A 25,257-nucleotide genomic window follows, 5' to 3' on the forward strand; every position below is an offset into this window, starting at 1 on the left:
CTGTTATAATTTATTTTGATGATGTTTAACGGTTTATGAAATTCTGTAACTTTAATAGGTTGGTATCTTCAAAAAGAACCGAGTTGCAAAGGGGAAGGTTGGTCCTGTGATGTGTAAAGAGGTATTATTTGCTTTCTCTCGTCTTACTTTTATACGTGTCTCTTTACTTGTTCATTTTTCTCATTACAAACTTTATTTTCTTTGAATGTTTCCTTTGAAAACATAGCACAGCAAGGATTTATCAGAAAATATAAGATACATTCATCACATCCAATAATGTGTTACAAACTCTTAAGTTTGCAAGTTGTCTAAGCTGTTAGTGCTTTGAAGAGATGAAAACTAGGGGCATATTTATATGTTGTACACATGGCTTTTTTAATTTTTTTTAAACCTCAAACCCATACTGCACTGAAGTAAAGAGAATAAAAAGAGATCCTAAGTAATTGAATGCCTCATTTCATTATTTTGAAAGTTTGAGCACGACAACTGTGCATCAACTTCTGATAGGATGCTACAGGATTTGGGCATCATTAAGTGCATATCGTTTAGTCTATATTATGTATACAACACCATCACCCTTGCAGTTGATTTGGGGTGCCCTTGAACTCTCCAAGGAAAAAAAGTGGCAACCAACATTTGGAATTATCTCCTGAAATGCATCTCCACTAGGTTATAGCTCTTCAGCTATACTGAAGCTCTCCTATTCAAAGATAAACAGCAGGGTGGATAGCAGTTGGGAAAATCCCAAACCTTAGACAAATGAGGAGGCGTTTTGATTTTTCTTGGCAGAGGCTTGTGTTCATTATCATTTTCTTGCTATTGGAATTAGTGTCTAGAGGATTGCAGTGGACTTACAAAGTTTAGTCCTTAAATGTAGATTTTATTTTGAAGTTCCTGTATTCTAAGTTATATTCAATAACATGAGTTTAAATATGGTGTGCATTCTAATGCCAACAAGAAAACAAATTCATTCTTTGAATTTTTGTTCTACTTCAAAAAGTCTTATGTTCTCCAATCCTAATCATTAGTCATCACTCTGGAAGATCATGTTTATCACATGGAGCCTCTGAAGCTACAGCACAGAGGAGCTTTGTGCAAGCAGTGATACAAATGTCAGCTTTTATATCTATTCTAATATTGTTTTATTCATTCAGCAGAAAATATAATATAAGTGATCGTAATGTTGCTTTCCAAAAGAGTCTTTATTGGTAATACCAACTTGTGGGAGTTGACTTAAAAATTGTAATCTCAAGTTCTAGCCATCCTTAATCGTCCTTCAAGCTCCAACATCATACTTAAAAATGTTAAGTTCAAGTTCTAGCCATCATTAATCATCTTTCAAGCCTCAACATCGCTCTGTAATGTGCAAGCAATGGCCTAAATTCCACTGAAAGTCGGTATATTCTAAACAGTTAAAGAGGACATAGGCTCCAGGGTTGGGAAAAGATAAAAAAGAGTTAAACATGAAAGCCAAAATGATGATGTTTCAGTTTCTGATCAAATTTTAGAGTTATGTTTGAAGGCAATGGTTGGTCCTCCATTTTGCATTATGCTAATATTTTTCCCTGAATCTCTATAATTGGGTGGAGTAATCCTTAAAGAGGACACAGGCTTCAGGGTGAGGAAAAGATCAAAAAGGAGTTAAACACAAAAGCCAAAATGATGATGTTTCAGTTTCTGATCAAAATTTAGAGTTATTTCTGAAGGCAATTGTTGACCCTGCATTTTGCATTTGCTAACTGTTTTCCTTGAATCTCTATAATTGGGTGGAGTGATCCATGCATAGAGCACAGTTATTATAATAATTGATTTCCATAATAAAAGAATAACTTGATATATTACTTTTCTTTCATAAGGATTCATTTTTCAAGCATCCTAAGGTGGAGTGATGACCATGAAAAAGAAACATATACAAGCAAATGTGAAGCACATTGAGTGATATAAGCCTTTTTTATAAGTTTTATGTTACTAAGTTACTAACGTCATATTATTAATCTGTGCTTGTTGAATTTAGTATGCCACAACTATCAACAGTTAGAAAAAGAATATTTGAGGTTAGCGTTTCCTATTTTTAAAATGCATAAGGAAAAAATTCGAAAAATATTTCAGGGCTTTGAATATTTGTCTCTGCAAACTTATGTAAACCTTAATATCGATAGACTTTAGTTCAGATCCCAGGTTCTGTGGCTGACAATCCTACGGATAAGTTAATAGTAAACAAGATTATAGATTATGTAAATGGAGAACAAAAACAATCGACTAAATACACATGCAAGGTGTGGAAGGCTTCTGGTGAATGTATGCTACTTCTATTCAAAACATGTATGAGCATGATACAAACATTTCCCAGGATGTCTTATCTTATAGTTCCGCCCAACTTGTACAAGCCATACAAATGCTTGTATTTAGGCTGAGAGTTGTTCCATAATGGCAGTGTGGCATGGAATCTCAGGTTGTGACTGTGTACATAAAAACCAAAACACAGTTGACATATATTTAAAAAAACTAAAACTATAAAATTAATAATATAACCAACATAATTAATGCCGAGAGGCATTCTACAATGGCAGCAAGGGGTGGAGTGAGATGATGTGAGTGTGCTAATGTTAACTTTTACCTTATAGCTTAAATTTGACAACCATTCACATGTCAAATTATTAATATTAATTATAAACTTAATATTTTTAAAATAAACACCATATAAAACAAAATATACCCTCATCAAAATTATAAGTTTTCGATAGATATAGATATAAACTAAAAAAAGAGATATTTAAAAATAATCCACCATTTCATAAGTACATTATTCTTTTAAAAATATATATCTTATAAATTTTTATTTTTAATGATTTTTTTTGAACAATGATAAGAAGTTTCAAATTTAAAAATTGTATCAAAGAAAAATTAAATAATGTAGATACAATATAATTTAAATATTTTTGTTTGTAGTAAATATAGTTTAAAATGAAATAAAATATTTTTAAGGTAAATAAAATAGTTCTAATTGATATCTCTCAGCATTTCTTTAGATAGATGTATTTAAGATATCTATACTAGTTAAATATATATATATATGTATTAAAAAAGTTATTTATTTTTTAAGTATGAAGGCATCAAAATTTTAAAATATATATTAATGCCTACTGTTTATGGTAAAAATGGAAACAACAATATTGAAAGACTAAAATAGATTCAACCACAAGACCCTAGCCTAACAACAACAAAGATTCACCATAACATATGAAGATTACCTAAGACTATGCAAATCACCAAAATCACAAAGATTATACAATCACATGTCCAATATGATTCGAATTTCCATTCTTCCTATCTCCATTGATCTTGCTTGATACATTTGCTTTCAGATTTTATGTGTGCACAAGAGCTCAACAAAGAACGGAAATGTGGTTGATAGCTAGATCGCATATGGAAGTTCGAATGCTAGAATGCTTGAAGGATCGATTAGGATTGATAATGAAGGAAGCATCTCTTTATATAGAAGACATTATAAGAAATGGAGGGATAAGATTGAGAGGTGTTAAAGATAGATGGTCGGCTAAGATTAGAGGGTAGGTAGAAGAAATAAGAAAATAATGAGAGGGTAGGTAGTGTAGGAATTAAGAGATGAATGACATGTGTCATGGATAAAAGCTAATGAATTAATTAAATAAATAAAGATTTATTTAATTAATAGAAGAAATGAGATCAATTAAATAAATAAAAATATTTATTTAATTTAAGAAAAGGATAATTTAAATAAATAAATGCATTTATTTAAATGAGAAATAAGGCTAGAAGAGGATAAATAAATTAATTAAATAAATAAAGATTTATTTAATTAATAGAAGAATTAGGATAAATATATTTATTTAATTAGACAGGACAATTTTAGGTGTCTACACCTACAAATGGAACTATTAAAAAATGACATATAAGTACATAATATTTACTACACTTTTCAAAGTAAAACTAAAACAAAATATTACTAAAATAATGAATGGTGGCTTTTCCAAAAGTAAAAATTAAAAGCTACATACAAAAGTAAAATAGCTCTTCAAATAAAAATAAAGCAAACAATTTAGATAAGATAAAATAATTCTTAACTAAAGATTAAATTTATTTTTGTGTCCATGCATGTAGGTACTAAATATAAAGTAAAATAAAATAACTCTCAAGTAGAATAACATAGCCCAAAATTGATATTTCTTAGCAATTTTTTAGATAGTTTAATTTACAATATCTATACTAGTTATACATGAATTACAAAGAGAGGTGGTAGATATGTGCCATGTCCAAAGCATATGCTTTTGTGGAAAGTGGCATGGATGTTGCTAGGTGTATCCTACATGTGAAGGTGTTTCTTGTGGTGTAGATGCCTCCAAGTGTTGTATTTTTATGTCTACTTGAGAATGTGCGATGGCACATGATGTCATAGATAGCTATGTGCAAACTTGGCATGTTGAGATGTTCATAGTTGCACACAAGCACTTGGTGTGAAGAGGTTGCGTGATGCTAAGTGCACCAATGCAAACTGGCGTGCGAGGTTGTGCTTGGATTATTTACTCTTTCTTGATGAGCACCGGCCCCCATTGCATATTTGGTAAGTTGAGGCAACTACTTGTAGAGTTGTTGAAGATTGTACCACTTAGCCTAATTTGTAGATTTCTTAGCATCAACTACACGAAACAACAAATGTGCATTGCAACTAGTAAAAGTAATTGTGGTGTTAGTCACTACATCTCACACAGTTGTATGCAAATGTGTAGGATCCAAGTTTAAAGGATGTCGAGTTGCTGCTAGCTCCAAGAGTGGATGAAAATATGGCTTAAGAAGTTCCTCATTGAATGTTGGGTACAAGCTCAACTATTGTGGGAGATCATGGACAAAAGTATTCTCACCAATTTTGTGCACAGTGGCGTACACACCATAGTTCAGAGTTTTCATCTTTCAGTGTGGACCCTTGAAGTATTATCTTTGAAGGTGCAACCAAAATTTGTCATTGGCCTAAAATGAGTGAGATGTGTGGTGCATGTTGTGATACATTGTATTTTTGTTGTTGGCATGAGGGTATTTGTTTCACCTATTGGTGTATGCTTGAATGTGCTGTAGAGGCTTCTATGCCTTATTCACTTCCCATTTTTGTTTATGTGACTTCGATGTTGATGGATGTGATAGGATCTTTGTCGTAGGCATCCTTCATGTAAAACAAATCATCATACCATGTGCATAGATGAGCATTGTTGTAGGTGCATAGGAGCAAAAGTGTGTGATTGACCACCTTCGTTTGTGGATGAAAAGTCGTGGACTGATTTGATTGTGTATCTAACATTGTCCACAAGGTTTGTGAAATTAAACTTACTCTTAAGTCAGTCAATTATGATGGATGTGAGTAAGCCAAAATGGACCCAAAGGTTATTGGAGAAAAGGTGTTGTTCTTTTGGTCCAGTGATGCTTTCTTCAAATGTAGTTGTTGTCATTTTATGACACCCTCAGTCCATCAGTGAGAACTGATCCGAGATATGTTCCATGGACCAACGTTGCCCCAGTTGATCAAGGACAAGGTCAATGGTCATGAAGTGTTAAGTGTTGTCTTGTTGGGAGGCAAGTTCCCAAGCCTTTAGAAACTTGGAACCCCGAAATCCCGAAATTCCCAAGTTCCCTAGCCTTTGAAACTTGGAACCTTGGAATCCTGAAATTCACAAGTTCCCTAGCCTTTGAAACTCGGAACCCTGGAACCTCGGAATCCCGAAATTCCCAAGTTCCCAACCCTAGAAACTCGGAACCCTGGAACCTCGGAATCCTGAAATTCTCAAGTTCCCAAGCCTTTTGAAACTCGGAACCCTGGAACCTCGGAATCTCGAAATTCCCAAGTTCCCAAGCCTTTTGAAACCCGAAACCCTAGAATCCCGAAATTGCCAAGTTCTTAAGCCCTTTGAAACCTAAAATCCCAAAATCCCGAAATTCCCAAGTTCTCTAGCCTTTGAAACCCGAAACCTCGGAATCCCAAAATTACCAAATTCCCAAGCCTTTTGAAAGTCGGAACCCCGAAATCTCGAAATTCCAATTTCCTAAGCCTTTTGAAACCTGGAACTCCAGAATCCCAAAATTTCAAGTTCCCAAGCCTTTTGAAACCTAAAACCCCAAAATCTCGAAATTCCAAGTTTCCAAGCCTTTTGAAACTCGAAACCCCAAAATCTTGAAATTCCAAGTTACCAAGCCTTTTGAAATTCGGAACTGTGGAATCTCGAAATTCCTAGGTTCCCGACTCCTCTCCCCTTGCGGCAGGACCTGACGTTCGATTTCCGACAACTTGCAACACTTCCAGATGATGTGATCAACACTCAAGGCTCTTAATGCTCCACCAACCCTTGCGACTTGTCTACTTTCATTCACGGAGCTACGGTGCATTTAATGCTTTTTTGCAGGATTGCCATCAAGTGGAGTACAGGGCCTTGCTTATTTATGGTTACTTGATGGCCTTCATGTCAGGCTTGCATGCTTTGACTTTGGAGTGTTAGGCAATCCACCTTCTAGAGGTACTTTTTTCTTGGGATTGCCTTGTCAAGGTATGGCTAGGTTGCTTGCATACAGACCATGTCAGGTCTGTGCACCTCCTTGCTGACCCTGATTGACTTTCCTCTGTGCACGCCAGGGTTAGGGTTTCCTCTCCTTGACCATTGGTCTCTCCTTTGCGACTAGTTTGCTATGTATAGGTTTATCAACGACCCCAAGAAGCCTATTTCAATCCCTTCCACCATGCCCATCAACATGTGAAGAGCCTGGAGGATGTCAGCATCAAGGATCTAATATTGAACTTCCAAGAGCAGTTAGAAGCTATTGAGATGGAGCAAGTTTATGGTCTACAACAGGGCCAACTTGCTTATCAGGCTCAGCTTCAGCAACAACAAATGGAAGCCCCAAACGACAACATGGGGACTTCCTTGCAAGGCAGCTTGCTTCTGCTCGGAAGGAAGAAATTCAGCAGCTAGTAGCTACAGAGATGCAACTCATACAAGGGGAGGGTTTTGCCCCTAAAGTTCCCAAATTTGAAATCCCAAGCTTCAAGCAAGGGAGACCTTCTAAGCCTTCGAATAAGCCTCCTAGGTTCAAAATCCTAGATTTCAAAGGAGCTCAAGTTGTTGTTTTACAAGTGTCTTCCCCTCTACAACCTCCCTTGCAACATCCCATACTAGATCGATCTTCTTTTCCTGACACTATTTCACTCTTCAAAGGTGGACTTGTTGTCTGGAAGGTGGATTGGCTTGATCATCAAGGGGGAGGGGAGTTATCGTTTGCTAGTGGTGAGCTCCCTTACCCTCAACAAGATCAAGGTTTAGACTTGTTGCAAAGGAAATTTGAAGATCATTGACAATAGCAGGACATTGAGTAGGGATGTGAAGAAAATGCGCAGTAGCCAGTTAGATCAACTCATGATGTTGATCTTTCAGAACATAAGTCAATCTATGATGAAAATTGTGAAGAAAAAGATATTTTTGATGTCTTACCTTATTTTGTTCCATTTTTCAGAGGATAGGGTGGAGATTGATGCTCCTTTATGTTCAAAGAATGTGGTTGTGGCTACACATGTTGGGGAGGCCACAAAAAATGATGTTATTGCTACAGGCAGTATGGGGAACGGATCTTGCCATGAGCTTGAGGTTATTGTAGTTGGTTGCCAAGAGGAAGAAACCAAAACAAAGAGGCAATCTGAAGATTTTAGATCTTATGAAGTGCCTCATAAATTTGAAGTTGGTGCTGATGAACTAAGTATCAAAACATGTGATTATGATGTATGCTGGTTCTCCCGTGTCTTGAAATGTGATGATGTTGAATATGAAGTCTTCATTTAAGGTGAAGATGTTTCTTTTAGCATTAGGGACAATCTACTTGAGCTTGAATGTTTCATTCGGGACAAATGTATCACGGATAGTGATGTTGAGCAGCAACATATATGTCAAAAAAGTCGTTCCCTTGCTCAACTTGACAATATACCAAAGCTTCCAAGTTTTCTATTTGATGTGCACGAGGAGCCCCCTTGTGCAGGTCAAGAAAGAGGTATGGTATACTTTTCATCACCATGTGAGTTTGAGGCCTTTTCCTTTGGTTTCAACTCACGCCTAGAGGAGGTCGGCTATTGTGGAAAAAATGATGCCCTCTTGTATGAAGGAGATGCCTTCTCTTTTGCAAGGGGTAGTTCTTTTGAGGCTAGCCTACTCCAAAAATACTACCCCCTTGCCACTGTATGTACGCTTGATGCATCTTCGGATGTCTCAAATGCCTACATTTTATGGCTTCCTTATGGTGGCAAGATGAATGGTGAAGTGTTCTTTCACCATATAAGCAATATGTATGGTTTGATGCATGCACACAAGAGATTTCAATTGTTGCAGTTGGCTGGTGATTGCAACTATGGTATAAAGGAGATCAGCTCCTTCAAGAGATTCATCCTTGACAAAGGCAAATGCATCTGTTGTAAATCAATGTAAATATTAGATTAGAGGTTGTTTTGCTTTCATAAGTGCTTTTGCACCTGCTGTATTCTCCTTAAAGACAATGTATGCTCTAGTTTTCAGCTTCCCTCCAAGTGTTGGCACACACATGTTTTGGGTCCTTCCAGTGACTCAGTGCCCAATGGATGCTTAAGGCTTTTGGATTTCATTCTTAGCAGGCAAGCATCTTGCAGAGGTTGCCAAAATGTTGTCATTTTATGACACCCTCGGACCATCAGTGAGAACCGATCAGAGATATGTTCCATGGACCAGTGCTGCCCCAGTTGATCAAGGACAAGGCCAATGGTCATGAAGTGTTAAGTGTTGTCTTGTCGGGAGGCAAGTTCCCAAGCCTTTTGAAACCCAAAACCTCGAAATCCTGAAATTCCCAAGTTCCTAAGCCTTTTGTAACTCGGAACCTCGAAATCCTAAAATCCCAAGTTTCCTAGCCTTTGAAACTCAGAACCCTAGAATCAACTCGGAACCCTGGAATCTTGAAATTCCCAAGTTCCCAAGCCTTTTGAAACTTGGAACCCTAGAATCCTGAAATTCCCAAGTTACCAAGCCTTTTGAAACTCGAAACCCCGAAATCAAGAAATTCCCAAGTTCCCAAGCCTTTTGAAACTTGGAGCCCCAGAATACCGAAATTCCCAAGTTACCAAGCCTTTTGAAACTCGAAACCCCGAAATCAAGAAATTCCCAAGTTCCCAAGCCTTTTGAAACTTGGAGCCTCAGAATACCGAAATTCCCAAGTTCCTAAGCCTTTTGAAACTCGGAACCTTGAAATTCCCTAGCCTTTGAAACCCAAAACCTCAGAATCCTGAAACTCCCAAGTTCCCAAGCCTTTTTAAACCCGGAACCTTGGAATCCCGAAATTCCCAAGTTCCCAAGTCTTTTGAAACCTGGAACTCCGAAATCTCAAAATTCCAAGTTCCTAAGCCTTTTGAAGCTTGGAACCCCGGATTCCCAAAATTCCAAGTTCCTAAGCCTTTTGAAATCTGAAGCCCTGGAATTCCAAAATTCCAAGTTCCCAAGCCTTTTGAAACCCGAAACCCTGAAATCTAGAAATTCCAAGTTCCCAAGCCTTTTGAAACCCCAAACCTCGGAATTTTGAAATTCCGAGGTTCCTGACTCCTCTCCCCTTGTGGTAGGACCCGATGTCCGACTTTCGATGACTTGCAAGACTTTCAGATGACGTGATCAACACTCAAGGCTCTTAATTCTCCACCAACCCCCACGACTTGTCTAATTTCATTCATGGAGCTACAAGGGCACATTTAATGCTTTTTTGTAGGATTGCCATCAAGTGGAGTATAGGCCCATGCTTATTTATGGTTACTTGATGGCCCTCATGTCAAGCTTGCATGCATTGACTTTTGAGTGTCAGACAATCCACCTTCTAGAGGTACTTTTTCCTTGGAATTGCTTTGTCAAGGTATGGCCAGGTTGCTTGCATGCAGACCATGTCAGGTCTGTGCACCTCCTTGCTGTCCCTGACTGACTTTTCTTTGTGCACGCTAGGGTTAGGGTTTCCTCTCCTTGACCATTGGTCTCTCCTCTGCGACCAGTTTGCTATATATAGGCCGTTAAGCCTCATTGTAAAGGGTTCTCTCCTTGCTGGCTTAAGCTACTCTTTGCTCTTTCACTTCTCTTGAAGATTTGTATATTTTCTTGCATTTCTGCAACTGTAAGTTTGGCCATTGGCCTGAGAATGAAATGAAATTATCATTCTTGCCTTCCTTCAACATGTTGTGTATGTTTTCTTACCTTCATTGTAAGTGCACGTTTTGTGGCTTTTTTCTCAAGTATATGTCATGTTAACTTGTTTTTGAGTGTGACTTGTGGGAATCCTTCCCCCCCTTTGACAGTCAACAAATTATAACCTCCATACATGCGTTTGGGGTCATTCATGCAATTGAAGTTTGTGCATCTCTTGGGTATTTCAATTGATTCTTTGTGTCATTTCTGGGTGGGGAGAGAAACATCTCTTATCTTGGTGCATCACCTCCTTTCATTTTAGCATTTCCTTCTTCCCTTTTCCTTTGCAAGCAGTTAGGATAGGTTTAGAAGCAGAATTTGGAGTGTTGAGTTGGTTCAACACTTGCACTTGGATTGAGAAGGAAGCTAGCCTTCTCCGGAGATTCAACCCCCTTGTGCAAGGTCCCACAGTTCGGGGTTGTTTCCATGTTTCACAATGTTGCCGAGTTGATAGTTAAGCAAGGGTGCAAAATTTTGTGACAACAGTAGCCATAATGACCCATCTTTGAGAACTTGTCTACAACAATAAGCACATAATCATTCTTTGACATAGGTAGTCTGTTCAAGAATTCCATGTCAATGGACTCCCAAGGTCTTGTTGGTGTTGACAAAGGGGTGTAAATTCCAAGCTTCCCATTTGAGGGCTTGGCAATGTAATAGGGAATGCAAGACTTGACATGGTACTTAATGTCTACCCGCAAACGACATGAATGTAAATGTTGTTCTAGCATTGCTAGCCGTGGTAATACCAAAGTGTCTAGTTGTTTTGGTGTAGTATGCCTCCTATATGTCTAGTTGTTTTGGTAATACCATTTGTTTGTTTAGTCTCTTCTTAGTTTTGGATGTTTTCTTCAAAATATCTTCAATCTGAGTTGGTACTTGATGATATTCCTATTTGATGTCAATCTTAGTGAAGTATTACGCATCACAGAGCTGATCCAAAAAGGTCATTGATGCATGATAGAGGATATCTGTTCTTCACCGCAATCTTGTTAAGCATGTGATTGTTGATGCAAAGGTGGCATGTGCCATCTTTCTTTGGTGTAAGGGCTATTGGGATTCTGCATGGGGAAGTGCTAGGTTGGATCTTGAATTGATCGATCAATTGCTGGATTTGGTGCCAAACTTATTCATTCTCCCAAACAGATGTATAATAAAGAGGGCTATATGGGAAAGGGGATCTGTGAACCAAAATGATTCTATGTTGCACTGTGCAATGGGTTATAAGACCCTTGTGTTCTTCGAAGATTTCCTCAACTACAATAGTATCTTGTTGAGTAGTTGTTGTGATGATGTAGGAGCAATCTTGCGAACATTTCCTCGACTACAATAGTATCTTGTTGAGTAGTTGTTGTGATGTAGGAGCAATCTTGCGCATGGCTAGCACTTGCTTGCTTGCTGACGCAATATGAGAAGCACAGATTTCTGCATAAGGAAAGTGATCTTGCAGAAATATTTTACAAATGCTAAAGTTAATTTGGATTATGATGATGACTTGTGGAGGTTAAGTTTGAGCTGCTAATGTGTATTGTCCATCATTGTTGCTTTGTTTGATAAACACCACCCCTATCATATATTTATGGTCTTTCAAATAGAATGTTACAGATTTTGAGAGGCGTGATGTGACAGGGGATTGTGTTTTGCATGGGATTGACTGCATACATGAAAGTACATTGTCAAGTCACCTAAATAGCTTTGCCTTGTTGCAACCATTCTTCCTCTTTGTTAGTCTTGTTGACCTGTTTAGGGTTGATGTGTCTTTTGCAACTAGTGACTTTTGTGTGTGGCATTCAGCGTTGTGGTGGGAACTGGTGCAGTTATGATGGCACCATTAATCACTTTTTTATGGTTTCTTGCCCTTGTCTTTGTTTGGTATAGATGCTGTGGAAAATTTGGGGCTTTATGTTGTTAGTCTGACGTTTTGTGGTTGCTTGGGCATGGGGGAATTCTATTTCCATGCAAAAAGATTGAAGTTAGTTTCTTGTTCATGGAAAGTTTTTGCCTTAGCTTTGCCTTGGCTTTGATCATGGATGCATGGCAGAATGTTTGATCAAAGGTGTTAAAGTCAACAACTCCATTTTTGCATAAATGTAGGTGATGACCCACTAGTTTAATTGAGCACTTGGTGTTTGCTTTGGAATGTTCTTGTGTAGGTGCACATGGTAGTCATGGACTTCATTGGTTGAGTGGCTAATCTTCTATTGATTTCTTCTTATGTTGGCACAACTAAATTGGAACTTCATATATCATAATGTACGAGGGGTAGTATTCCTCCTACATAGCACTGACAAGGGCATCACAAGTCTAAATAGGTTGGGGATCCTTGTTGCATTATTGCATTTAGTGTCTGCCACCATGGAATGCTAAAATGAGCAATTTCAACATTGCGAAGGAAATCTTCTTGACATTAGTGAATTGTTGATGCAGTGTGCCTTGAGTTGTCAAATCTAGTTATCCAATGTTGTGTCATCAATTTCCTTTTAAAACTATGTTACCGGGTTTGCCAGTTTTGGTCCTCGCACCTGAACTGGGTTCGTCTGTGTTGGGGTTCGCCCCAGGCATTCCAATTGCCCTTTGCTGTTTTTCTTTTGTCATTTTGCGTTGTTCCATCTTCCAATTCAATTATGAACTATCAATTGGCATTTGGCATTGATCAATGATGAAGTATCATACTATCAAATGTATTTAGTTTTATAATTCTATATATTTTTTAAATTTTTGTATATATACACACACACACACACACACATATACATATATACACACTATGTCACTGCGTTCAAATTCGAATTTGAGTTCAGCAACCATAAAATTTGGATGAAATTCAGCAAAGGCAAAAAATTCGAAAAAAAATTTGCCATTAAATTTGCCCTATATAATTTTGTTTTTTAAATATAAGTAATATATTTAATATATTATCAAAATAGTTTAAGATTGCAAAATAGATTTGAAAGCATTATAAATAGATTAAAAATAAATTAAATATACTAAATATTCAAATTTTAATAAAAATTTAATATAAATTAAAATTATAAAACAATAAATAAATCTAAATCTATTTAATATTAATAACTAAAAGTATATTAAAATAACATTAATAACTAAAAAGTATATTAATAAATAACATTAATCTTGGTCGAAAATAAAAGCTTTTACATTCACATTTTTTCAAAAGAGAATAACATTTCAACTTTTACCTATTTATGCGTGAGGTTACCAATATTAATGTATGGTCGAAAGAGAATTTCTTAAAATAACATTAATGTATGCTTGGTTGAGAATGTATGCTTGAGGTTACATTATTTTTAATGAAAATTTGGTAAGTTCTCTTTGACTACCAAAAAAAAAAAATCTGGCAGTGCACTGTGAGCGCGAGGGAGAAGTCTCGGGGTGGGCAGGGTCTCACGCAGTGGTGGCTGGGCACAAACCGCTTCATTTTGCTGTAGCAGCGGTTGGGCACAAAGGTTTAATTTTGAAGTACGAATTTTCCGGCAAATTTTTCCGATTTTTTTTTTATAGATTTGCCGAATCCCGAACCTGAAGCTGGAAATTTGGCGAATGTGGTGACTAAGGCATATATATATGCATATATATATTTGGTTGGTAATTGCTTTTGACTGGAGCTTTGAACCAGTGGGGTCACAGCGGGGGACCTCAATCCCCGAGTACATTATCTTGTATGATGAGGTATTAACACCTCCATATTTGATCTCTGAAATCATCATCTCACCTTATCACTCCATTCATCCTTATCACTCCATGTATGCCTTATCTCTCCACTCCTTATCTCTCCATTCATTTTCCTATCACTCCTTATCACTCCGCACACCACCTGTCTTTCCTTATCGCTCCAATCTCACCTTATTTCTCCACTCCTTATCTCTCCATTCCTTCTACTGCCTCCTAACATACCTCCTTATCTCTCCACAAAGCCACCTTATCACTCCAACACATGTTAAATGTGGATCAACCAGGCACTGCGAACGAGTTGGGGTATGGATACCTCGGCATCATGAACACCAATCGCAGCACACACATACGCCAGACCTACAGGGGCAACAACAGCAGTCGAAACAGAACCAGCATGGCAACACTGCTGACACACCATTCCCTCCAGGCAGCCATCACACCTGTCGAAGCACCAATGCAGCGTAGACCTCAGTAGAGGCAGTCAACGAGTCCCAACAATCATCATGGCATGTGGGGGGGCATGCACATTATGTAGCTTGTGAAACTACCTTCACCAAAGTCGCCTGCATGAGATTCGAACTGATACTGCCGTATCAACGCGGCTTGCAGCTTGCCGCTGCACTGTGGGGTGAACCCTGTATAAATGTACATACATACATATATATATACATACACACACACACGCACATATATATATATATATATATATATATATATATATATATATATATATATATATATATATATATATATATATGTATATGTTTATATATATACATATCTACATATATATATGTATATGTTTATGTATATGTATATATATATGTATGTATGTATGTATATGTATATATATTATATATGCATATCCACACACACACATATACATAGATATATGTATACACATACACACACACACATATATATATGTATGTGTATGTATGTATGTATGTATATATATCTATATATACATACATACATACATACATAAATACACACACACACACACACATAAATATGTATGTATGTATGTATATGTAGATATATGTATATATACATATATGTATATGTAGATATATGTATATATATACATGTATGTATATATGTGTATATATGTGTGTGTATATACATGTATATATACGGACGAACCTGATCCACGAATCTAAAGGGCAAAAATATTTTTGCATGAACCCATGAACAGGGTTTGCGTGCCCAAACCCGAGCCCAGCCCGAACCGGTAACTTAGCTTTAAAATGGTAATATCCAGATTGTCTTGTACTCTAAAAGGATTCTTATGTTGCATGGAATATGCTTCCTGTGGTACTGTAGTACTGGTCCAAGTTGCCATCAGTTAATGGAAATGTTCAAAAAGTTCTTGGTGTCATGTCTTCAAGGCTTTATGCATCATTCTTTGAACGTATGTTAGAACCTTAGTTGCATGCTCATCAGCCATTTTTCATTGTTCTCAGTGTTTGTTCAAATACTCAAAACTAGAATTGAGTATACAACCCTCTTTCTATCATGCAGGCATTCAATATGCATGCAGAATTTTGCTCTGATACTGATAATCCAGATCCTAGGTAGTCCAAGGAACAGTCCTGTGTATCAGTTGATAATAAAAAGTAATATATAATATTTATATGGAAAGTAGAAACAATCAATGAAATACACATTCAAGGTGTGGAAGGCTTTTGGTGGAAAAACAAGAATGGACATATAACAAATATTCATAAAGAATCAATATCAATCTTCTGGTTCTTCTATACATGTACAAACTTCTACATGAATTACAAAGAGGCCCAACAGCTCTGTGCTGCATCCTTCCTTACATGTGTCCAATGTGTAGAGTCATGTGGGCATTGCCAAGTGTTTACTCAAATGGAGACATTTCCGTGGCACGGATGCCACAACATGTTGCATGCCTATGGTGGCATTCCCTGTTGTGTAGTTGCTGTCATTTGTTGCACATATATGGTTTACTTCAGCATGTGTGGTGTTGCATGATGTCATAGATAATTGCATGCAAACTTGGCATGCAGAGAGGTTCTTGGTTTTGTGGGAAGAGGCTGTCTGATAATTGCCATGCAAAATGCACTGATGATGGTTGATGATTTATGCAATGCCAAGTATGCCGATGAAGGTTGCATGGTGCCAAATGTGCTGTTAAAAGTTAAAACTGGCATGAGAGACTGGTCTGATTAGGCTTAGTACTGTATCTCAATGGAAATCCTTTTTGGGTGGAGTTTGCAAACTCTTAACAGTCTGGAATTTTATTTTTCTTATCAAAATATATAATTTCTTTTCTTTCAAAATTTTTTTGGCAGCCAAACCCCCTGATTATATTGGTACATGTTGTGTTAATCCTATGATTCTTTGAATATTGGGGGTTGTTAAAAGATCTTCTCTTTTATGTCAGATTGTACCAACAATAACTTCACTTATGCATTTCACTGCAAATATTTCATCTTATTTTATTTGAATTAATATTTATCTATTTGCTTTATAAAAGCTGGTGCTATGATTGACCACCCTTGTCAGTTCCGAAAGTGCATAATGCCTTTTAGTACAAAACACATCAAACAATTCTTATGCAGAAATTAAGTACAAATTGTCAAATACTTAAGCATATATCTCAACAGAATATTCAAGTGAGATGGCATAGTTGGTGTACTGGTGTTGTTAAAATCACAAATTCACACAAACTTGCATGAGCAAGTGTGTTCAAGATAACAAATAAACATGGAATGGCCATGTAATTTGTGAGTAGTTGAAGTCACAAATACTTAAGTTGGAAGGAGGATTCTTCTCTTTATTGCCATCAACACTCAATCCGTCAGCTCTAGGTTTGGGGTCAGAGGCTATTATGTCTTAGCAATTATTATTTTGAATTTAATTTTACGTATGAACCTAGCAAAATGGGGAGATACAGATGCAAGTTGACATGGCTGCTTAAGAATCCTGTTTGGCTAAGAGATTTATCCCAGGACTTGATTCAGTGAGCCTGACCGAAGGTACATGAGGCACAAACATAGTGGTGATAAGCTACCTGAGGTGCTTGAGTGATGTAGTAATTTTTTTGGGCACTAAATGGGAATAGTTTAATTGGAAATCGCAGCAATATTATCTGTCCAGGTGAATTATCTTGAACAAGATTGTTTAGCAAAAAGTGTTGTATTGTGTTGCTTCCATCATTGGTGTATATAGCATTTGTGCTTAATAGAAAAATGACCACTTTTAACAAAAATGGGCATTGACTTGACCTCAATTTATGTTTAGTATTTACTTGTAGACTTGCTTTTCTATTGGTAGAAGGGTCTTCTGTGTATCTCATTACACCTGTCTCAGGCACACCCAATTTTCTTCTTTTTGTCATCAACATGAGGTTCATGGAGTTGGTGAGGATGCCAATATATGTGATTTTTCTTTGCTTCTTGTTCAATTGGACCTTAGGTTTGACCTCGTTCATTGATACACCTATCTGCTGCAGCAATTCATGTAGTTCTCCACATTGAATAGGGAAGCAAGAAACTACCTGGCAGAGAAAGTGGAGTTTTTAAGATTTTGAACTGAAAATAGATCAATAACTCAAGAAGATTAGCTAAGAACTCTCCATATGTTTGCATGCCTTACCACTTATCATTTTGTTCCATTCATAACTTCATTTAGTAAATCCCCTTGCTTATTCTGAATTTTCTAATGTTGACAATCTTCCTCAAGTGGAATGAACTCACCAGGCTCAAATTTGTGGTGTCTGATTGCTTGTGTAGCAAAACATGTGGCATTATATGAAGTAATGAACTATATATGATTAATTTACCTGAGGTGCTTGAGCTATGTGGTAATTTTTTTGGGCACTAAATGGAATAGTTTAATTGGAAATCACAACAATATTATCTGTCCATGTGAATTATCTTGAACAAGATTGTTTAGCAAAAAGTGTTCTATTGTGTTGCTTCCATCATTGGTATATATAGCATTTGTGCTTCATAGAAAAATGATCACTTTTAACAAAAATGGGCATTGACTTAACCTCAATCCAGGTTTCGCATTTACTTGTGGATTGGCAGATGTGTCTGCTGTGTATCTCATTACAGTTGTCTCAGGCACCCCCAATTTTCTTCTTGTCATCAACGTGAGGTTCATGGAGTTGGTGAGGATGTCAATATACGTGATTTTTCTTTGCTTCTTGTTCAGTTGGACCTTATGTTTGACCTCCTTTGTAGATACACCTATCTGCTGCAGCAATTCACGTAGTTCTCCACATTGAATAGGGAAGCAAGAAACTACCTGGCAGAGAAAGTGGAGTTTTTAACATTTTGAACTGAAAATAGATCAGTAACTTGAGAAGATTAGCTAAGAACTCTCCATATGTTTGCATGCCTTACTAGTTACCTCTTTGCTCCATTCATAACTTCATCTAGCAAATCCCCTTGCTTATTGTGAATTTTGATTATGAATTTTCCAATGGTGACAATCTTCCTGAAGTGGAATGAACTTGCGAGGCTCAAATTTGTGGTGTCTGATTGCTTGTGTAGCAAAACATGTGGCATTATATGAAGTAATGAACAATACATGATTGGTTTCTTAGAAGTTATTAATTATATGAAGAGAGTTAGGATTTCTATTTATTGAATAAACAAAAAATTTCTTCCTCTGGAAAGCTATTATTTGCAGAATTATGACTAATTAATCTGTTATTTTAATTTATGTCTAATTACTTAGTTGCCGATTTGGGTACGGGTACGGATATGGATACAAGTACAGATTAACGGGTATGGCAATTTTTTTTTCCTTGAGTACGGGTACGGGTACATCCGTATACACACATGCACACATGTAGACATATTATATATATGTTCAAACATCAAAATTATAAACTATAAACTCTATCAATGTATAACTATAAGAAGATTGATATTCATAAATCTATAATTGCCAATAAATATTCATAATATTGTAATATTATATTTATAATTTGCAAAAACAATAATATTCAACTTTCAAGTCTCAAAATGTCATGACACAATGAAATTCAAATTACAATCCATGGCCCATATTTAATCTCCATATTCATTGTCATGAGAATCATCAAATTCAAGGGCATCATTTGGTTTACATCATTTGAACCACAATCCATTGGATTGCCACTCCCTACCAACTACATCTGTGTCAAGTTTAAGAGCTGCCTCATTTATAGAGACTTGGGCAAGCTGTGCAATTGTAGCATCTAAATTAGCACACTCAGGGGCTAGATCCCAATTCCTTGTCGCACCCTCATTGTATTCAGGTTTCTTATGTGACAATAGACGAAGGTTGGAGTGTATGTAGACTAAACCCTTTGCTTTTTTTGCATCCAAATGATTGCGCTTGAACGAGTGGTTGAAGGGCTATGCAGAATAATTCTGTTCAGCTGAAGAAGAACTTGCAACTTGTTGAGTTTGCATACAACATTTAGTTAAAAACTTAAAACATAAATTATAAATAAAAATATTTTAATATGATAGCATTGAATGGAAAATGATAATAATAAAAATAAAAAGATACATACTTGGGAGAGAATTTGAATTACAAGAGGCTGCAAGAAAATGGAGCCTTGACCGTGTACATACCACCACTCATCGACATCCATCTTATAACCGGCATGAAGAATGGTAACATCATGATATTTGAAGATATGAATTGGCCAAATTCGTTCAAGACAATATTTCGAGTTTCATCATCTGAATATATCTTTCTAAATGCAGTCCTATAGCCAGTAGCAACCTCCACATGTCTATATGGTGGTGGCACCCTCCTTGGCAATGCAAGTATCTTTGTTCTATTAAACTTTGGTGTCAAAGCAAATGCAAAGAGATGTAAGGGGGTGGTCATCTTGTTCCAATGGTCAACAATAATTTGTTGCACAATTTTGAAAAATGTTTCCGTTGGGTCATGTTTCTTGGCCTCTGTTATTGCTCTTATTTTCTCCACCACGGAGTCCATGCTATCATAAATTTTACCCAAACATGGGTGATCAGTGTCTGCATACCTAATCATGCTCATGGCGGGTTCGGTGAAACTCAAAACATATTCCACACGATCCCACCAATAATCATCAAGGATCACTGCTCTTAGTTTTGGGCTCTTTCTATGTTTGACTGCTTCCATACACTCCACAAGGGGTTGACCATAAAACTCAAGGACTTATGCACCTTCACAAGTCATCTTAAGATGAGTGTGTGAGATGTAAATTGTGTTTTGGCAACCTAACACTGCATTAAAAAATACACGTCATATTTCAACTATAAAAAAAACAAACTAGAAAATCAAAAAATAAAATTTAAATTACCTTCAACAACTCCAACTTGGATGTGGTCCTGAATATGGCTTGTGACATGTGATCATTAGTCACAAACATTTGAATCTCCTTGGCCTCCGTGTAAATTTGTTTGACCCAATCAATTTATGTGCCAATCTTTTTCATGATTAAATTGATTGAGTGGACTGCACTTGGTGTCCAAAAAATGTGGTTATATGTAGCCTCGACTATAGAGCCAGCTGCCCTACATTTTTTAGCTTGTCCGTTATGAATTGGACAACATTTTGAGTCCCCACCATGTCAATGGATTCTATAAGGATATTGGCAATGAAACTTGCATCTTTCACTTGCCCCTCACAATCACCTCTTTAGTGGACACAACTATAACATTGATCAATGGCTGGTCTTGTGGAGCCACTAGGAGGCCTCCTCAAGCTTGCCTTGGCAAGGGGATGGTCATTCTTTGGTTTGTTGCTTCTCATGTCGGCTTGCTCTTGTTCTCTAATATATTCCAGGATTAGAGCTTTTGACAACCCTTTTTTATCTGGCCTCTTACAAGCTTTTATTCCGTGTGCAGGGATGGTGTTGATTTTAAGGTAGTGCTCATTAACCACAGGCAAACATCAGATCTGTTGCCTTCCCAACCATAGACGATAAGCTCTTATCGTCACCCCCGAGCACGCTACATAAATTTCTCACCATCAATTGATCTGCTTGTACATGAATTCGAGCTGCCTGATTATGATCGAACTTGCTGTCTTATCTCTGTTCCAAAGAGGGAAGACCACGTCCATATATATCCGTCGAAAGGAGATATCCAAGAGTCGACTCTCATCAATGAGGCACGACCTTCATGAAGCATCGCATGCCTTCAAATGAGGGGTGGCGGACTTTAACCAAAAGTCAGCCCCTTTGAAACAAATCCGATAAGTCAAACTCGATAATGTATGTTTAATCATTAAACCTGATAATGCATATGTGACTTAATAAAGATATTAAAGGATTAATATGAGTTGATAGATTCATCAAATGTGTAAGGCCAATAGGCCATTTACACATTTGATCTTGCTGAGTCGGCGTGTAGGATTTCTACCGATGCTATATCATCAACATATGGCACATAAGTGACCTTTCACTTGATAGTATGAACTCGTATACTCTATGCCACAATGGCTACGCTGCCAAAGATAACTCGCACCATTTACATTTGCTTGATCATTGTTGTATAACGCCAAAGTGGCAAACTAGAGCTTCCACTTGCAGCCATTATGTATGATGAATGAACCTAAATTAGAAAATTCAAAACTTTTTAGAAAAAAATTCGGCATTATAACCCCCTATTATATACGATGTGTAAAAAATATTCAAAACTCCTTTTAAAAAAAAAAAAAAAACTTAATTTTTTAAAAAAACTTTAATTTTTTGAAAAAAATTTTGAAAACTTGAAAAAAATGAGGATTCATTCACCTTTGATGGCTAAATTTTCCTTCTCCAATGATTCCCAAGCCTTTGATGCGTGTCTCACACCTACACAACTTTTACCTTAGAAGAAAAATGCAACCACCTTCAAAACAAAATTGGAGGAAAACAATGGTGAAAAATGCAAGTATTGTGATGAGAAATGAGTGAATGAGCAAAGAGAAGGTGAAAAATGAGGCAAATGGGTGAAATTAGGGTTTGAATAGCATTTAGTGTATTAAAAACTGTTTTTTTTGTGGTGGGGCCATTTTTCCTCACCACGTTGCCGGCTACGCCTGGGTATGTTCAAGTTCATCCTGGATCCAGCCCGGGTGCCTGGGGCCTAACCCACAGCGTACCTGGGACAAACCCGGATCGCACTTGTATCAAGCTTGGACCCAAAGCCGATTTTGGGCTTACACAGGCGAATCCGGTATTAGAGTGCCTAAATAATACACTATTATGTTTTGGAGTTTAAAAAAAATATATCAGACTGATTTATATACCTTTTTTGTCACATTATTACTTATTGGAGATGCTATCTGCCATTTTAAATCATTTTGAATTAAATGCCCTATCTGAGCAAATGTGTTCTTGTGATCTCCCACATGTTTGTCTTGTTTGTGTGTAATGCCTATTTTCTCGGAGTTGAAGGAATGGAGGTGAATCTAGAAATTGAGAACACTACTCTTGTGAAAGTTTTGCTGAAAGTACATTTTTGATATAACTTGCAGGGAAAATCTATTAAGGAGGGGCAGGTGGTCTGTTATTTGGAGCACCTTGGCTCCCAGCTACCTATTATGGTGAGTAGGCGTTTTGTTTACCAATTTATATGCTCATGTATGGGTCACCACCCGATTTTGAACTCTACCAATGTCAAGAAACTTTTTTAACATTTGTTTAGAGTTTCACGTGGGCACAATTTTCATATATTAATTGTATCTTGCAGTCAAAAGTTGCAGGAGAAATTGTCAAGGTCATACCGGATGATGGAGGTAGTATTATCTATAGCATCTAGTATCATTACGATAAGTGTCACTGTGATCATAAGCATTAGCATTTGTTACAATTAAAGTTACTGTACCTGCAAGTAATTTTCTGCAACAATCATCAAATTACAAGAAAACTAGCTATATTCTGCTGTAGTGCACTCACTGCAATTAGAATGTTGTATTGTATTTTTTTTATGCATTAAAAAATGTGTTAACTACTTGACTGATTTGCTTCTTCACATTTGTTATTTTCAGTGCCTGTTGGTTTTAATGATCCGCTGGTTGCTATTCTACCTTCATTCCATGGTATTAAATGACTACAGTGAAGCCTATGAAGAATATTCCAAGCAAGATTTTGTGGATCTACTTCATTTCCGTGAAATCTAGTCTAGAGCATACCTTTTATCCAAGGTGGAAAAAACAAAATATACATTTTAATTAATTGTGATATTTCCCCACGTGAGTTTTTTTGTTCTTCATATTCTTTAGTTGTTTGGGAACTAATTTTAATGCGTGTTAACCAATTGATTGAATTAGTTCCTTCACAACAAGTAAAAAACTAAAGAAATTCATTATGTTTTGAACTTATAGTGAAGGTTTTAGAGATGAAATATTAGGAATTTTTGCCTCGTTCCTTACAAATGAGGTACCGTAATTTCAAGATACCTTTCAGAAATTATTGGGCAATATCATGAGTGTAATTTTATTAAGAGAAGTTACTCAAATGTTAATGAATGTAGAAGACATTCACAATTTTAGTGTCTTGCATGACTAGGCTTTTATCAACTTAAAACGTTTTTTAACCTTATATAAAAAGATGCCTTTTTTACGAGGATTGAGTTTGTGGCACTCTTTAAATTATGCAGCTGTTTGGTTCTCGAAAATTTCTATCCTATTCTTTTCACAAATAGTTTTAAGCTTTGGTTACCCCATTTCTGCCTGTGCTTGTACGGTATTATCGAATCTGTAATGCTGTCATGATAGATGTAAATATGCGTTTAAAGCATAGGTATGTGCAGGAAACGAAGAGAGATTTGTCTTCAATATCCTCTTTTAAATGAGGGTAATGATTTCTCTTTTGAGTTGTCCTTGAAATGCCCGTGTCCCTGATATATTCTGTTTACTGAGATTTCATGTATGCCAATAAAATTCATAGAGCATTTATATTTTCATTTTCTTCTTTCTTGTGTATTTTGTTTCCCACTAGAAACTAGAGAGTGTTTTATATTCCTTTAGAAAGGACATATGTTTCCTTGTAGACACAACATATGGCCAGAATATTTATAATTTATTCTTTCCATGATGGCTGTCCGGTATCTTTTGCAAATAGTTTCAATCTTAAAATACTCTTCCATGCATTGGAATTAATGGTGCATTATCTATGGCTGAAATTTTTTCTAAATTGTGTTTTGCAAGTCCACAAATGAAGCAGGATCTTGGCATTCTATGTTAAGTACTGTGATTTCAGGGTAGGTAAGAAATAACTGCTTGCTATTGCTAATTGGATGAAAAATTCCATCAAAAAAAAATTCTCTGGAGGATTCTTCGAGGAGAGACATTCAAGCATGTAACTTGTTTGACAGAGGAACACTTCACATGGCTTATATGCTTCATTTATCATCATATGTAGGCACTAAAAAATGTGCATTGAATATTTCTGAAAAATTATAGTTATGAGCTGAGCATGCCCCTCATTGACAGTTACCGTGTCTGCCAGGCAACATTAATATTGCCAAGAATTACTTCTGTATTGATATTCTTGATGTTGATATAATGGTGCATAACTTTATGGGTATGAAGTGCTGAACTGAAAACAAAGACATTTTATGAAATGTAAAAGTACTTATCGTATGAATTACTATCAGCATCTCTAGGTAAACATATGACCAGCATCAATCAGAGATTTTAATGTCAATGTATGGCCTCAATTCCAATCACATAGCCCATCAACTAATATCTACTCAAGTTTTTTTAATTTAATGTGTTTTCCAACAACATCGTGATTTCTAATGTGGTGTGTTCAAAATGTTCATGGAAACAAATAAATAAAGTGCTGAGACATTGTCTCGGAATGAAGTCATACAGTTCAGCCTTACTTAGATACTGATATTTCTTTTAAGTTTCAAAAGTAACTTTTACCAACTTGGTGGTTTTCATTTTTATTTCACATTGGCATGTCTGATTGCCATTTCACATCCAGGAGGCAAATGTTATGGACCTCGTGACTTAAAATGTATATCAGGTAAGGTTAGAAGTCACGGAGAATTCAGTCTCTTAGGCACATCCAAATACTACTAATTATTCACATCCAAATACTACTAATTATTCACATCCAAATACTACCAATTATTTGGAATATGCCATTTCAAACTTCATAAGGGTTTAGTGATATCTCTCCATTTATTATGGGGCAGATGGGACTTTTAAGTAAACATGTGGCTTTGATTGTGCAAACTGAGCTTGCAAAACCACAATAATTTTTGTCCATTTGTGGGCAGGCTTAAGTTCGTTCTTTCCTTGTATTTGTCTAAAGATATTTGCCTTGTAATAATAATGGCCAACTGATGTTAATCAT

At 36.5% G+C, this 25,257-nt stretch overlaps 1 protein-coding gene across 1 annotated transcript in view; it reads left to right on the plus strand.

Annotated features, from left to right (window-relative positions):
- The window catches only part of LOC131048341 (uncharacterized), a 47,641-nt gene extending 24,130 nt beyond the window's left edge, over positions 1–23,511 (plus strand). The window contains exons 6-9 of the mRNA XM_057982261.2: positions 59–121; positions 22,425–22,493; positions 22,640–22,685; positions 22,938–23,511. Of these exons, the coding sequence (XP_057838244.1) occupies positions 59–121; positions 22,425–22,493; positions 22,640–22,685; positions 22,938–22,999 (240 nt within the window). The 3' untranslated portion in view covers positions 23,000–23,511. The remainder of the gene's footprint in view (positions 1–58; positions 122–22,424; positions 22,494–22,639; positions 22,686–22,937) is intronic.
- Positions 23,512–25,257: the final 1,746 nt, after the last annotated feature.

This window comes from Cryptomeria japonica, chromosome 7 (assembly GCF_030272615.1).
Source record: "Cryptomeria japonica chromosome 7, Sugi_1.0, whole genome shotgun sequence".
Taxonomy (NCBI): Eukaryota; Viridiplantae; Streptophyta; class Pinopsida; order Cupressales; family Cupressaceae; genus Cryptomeria; species Cryptomeria japonica.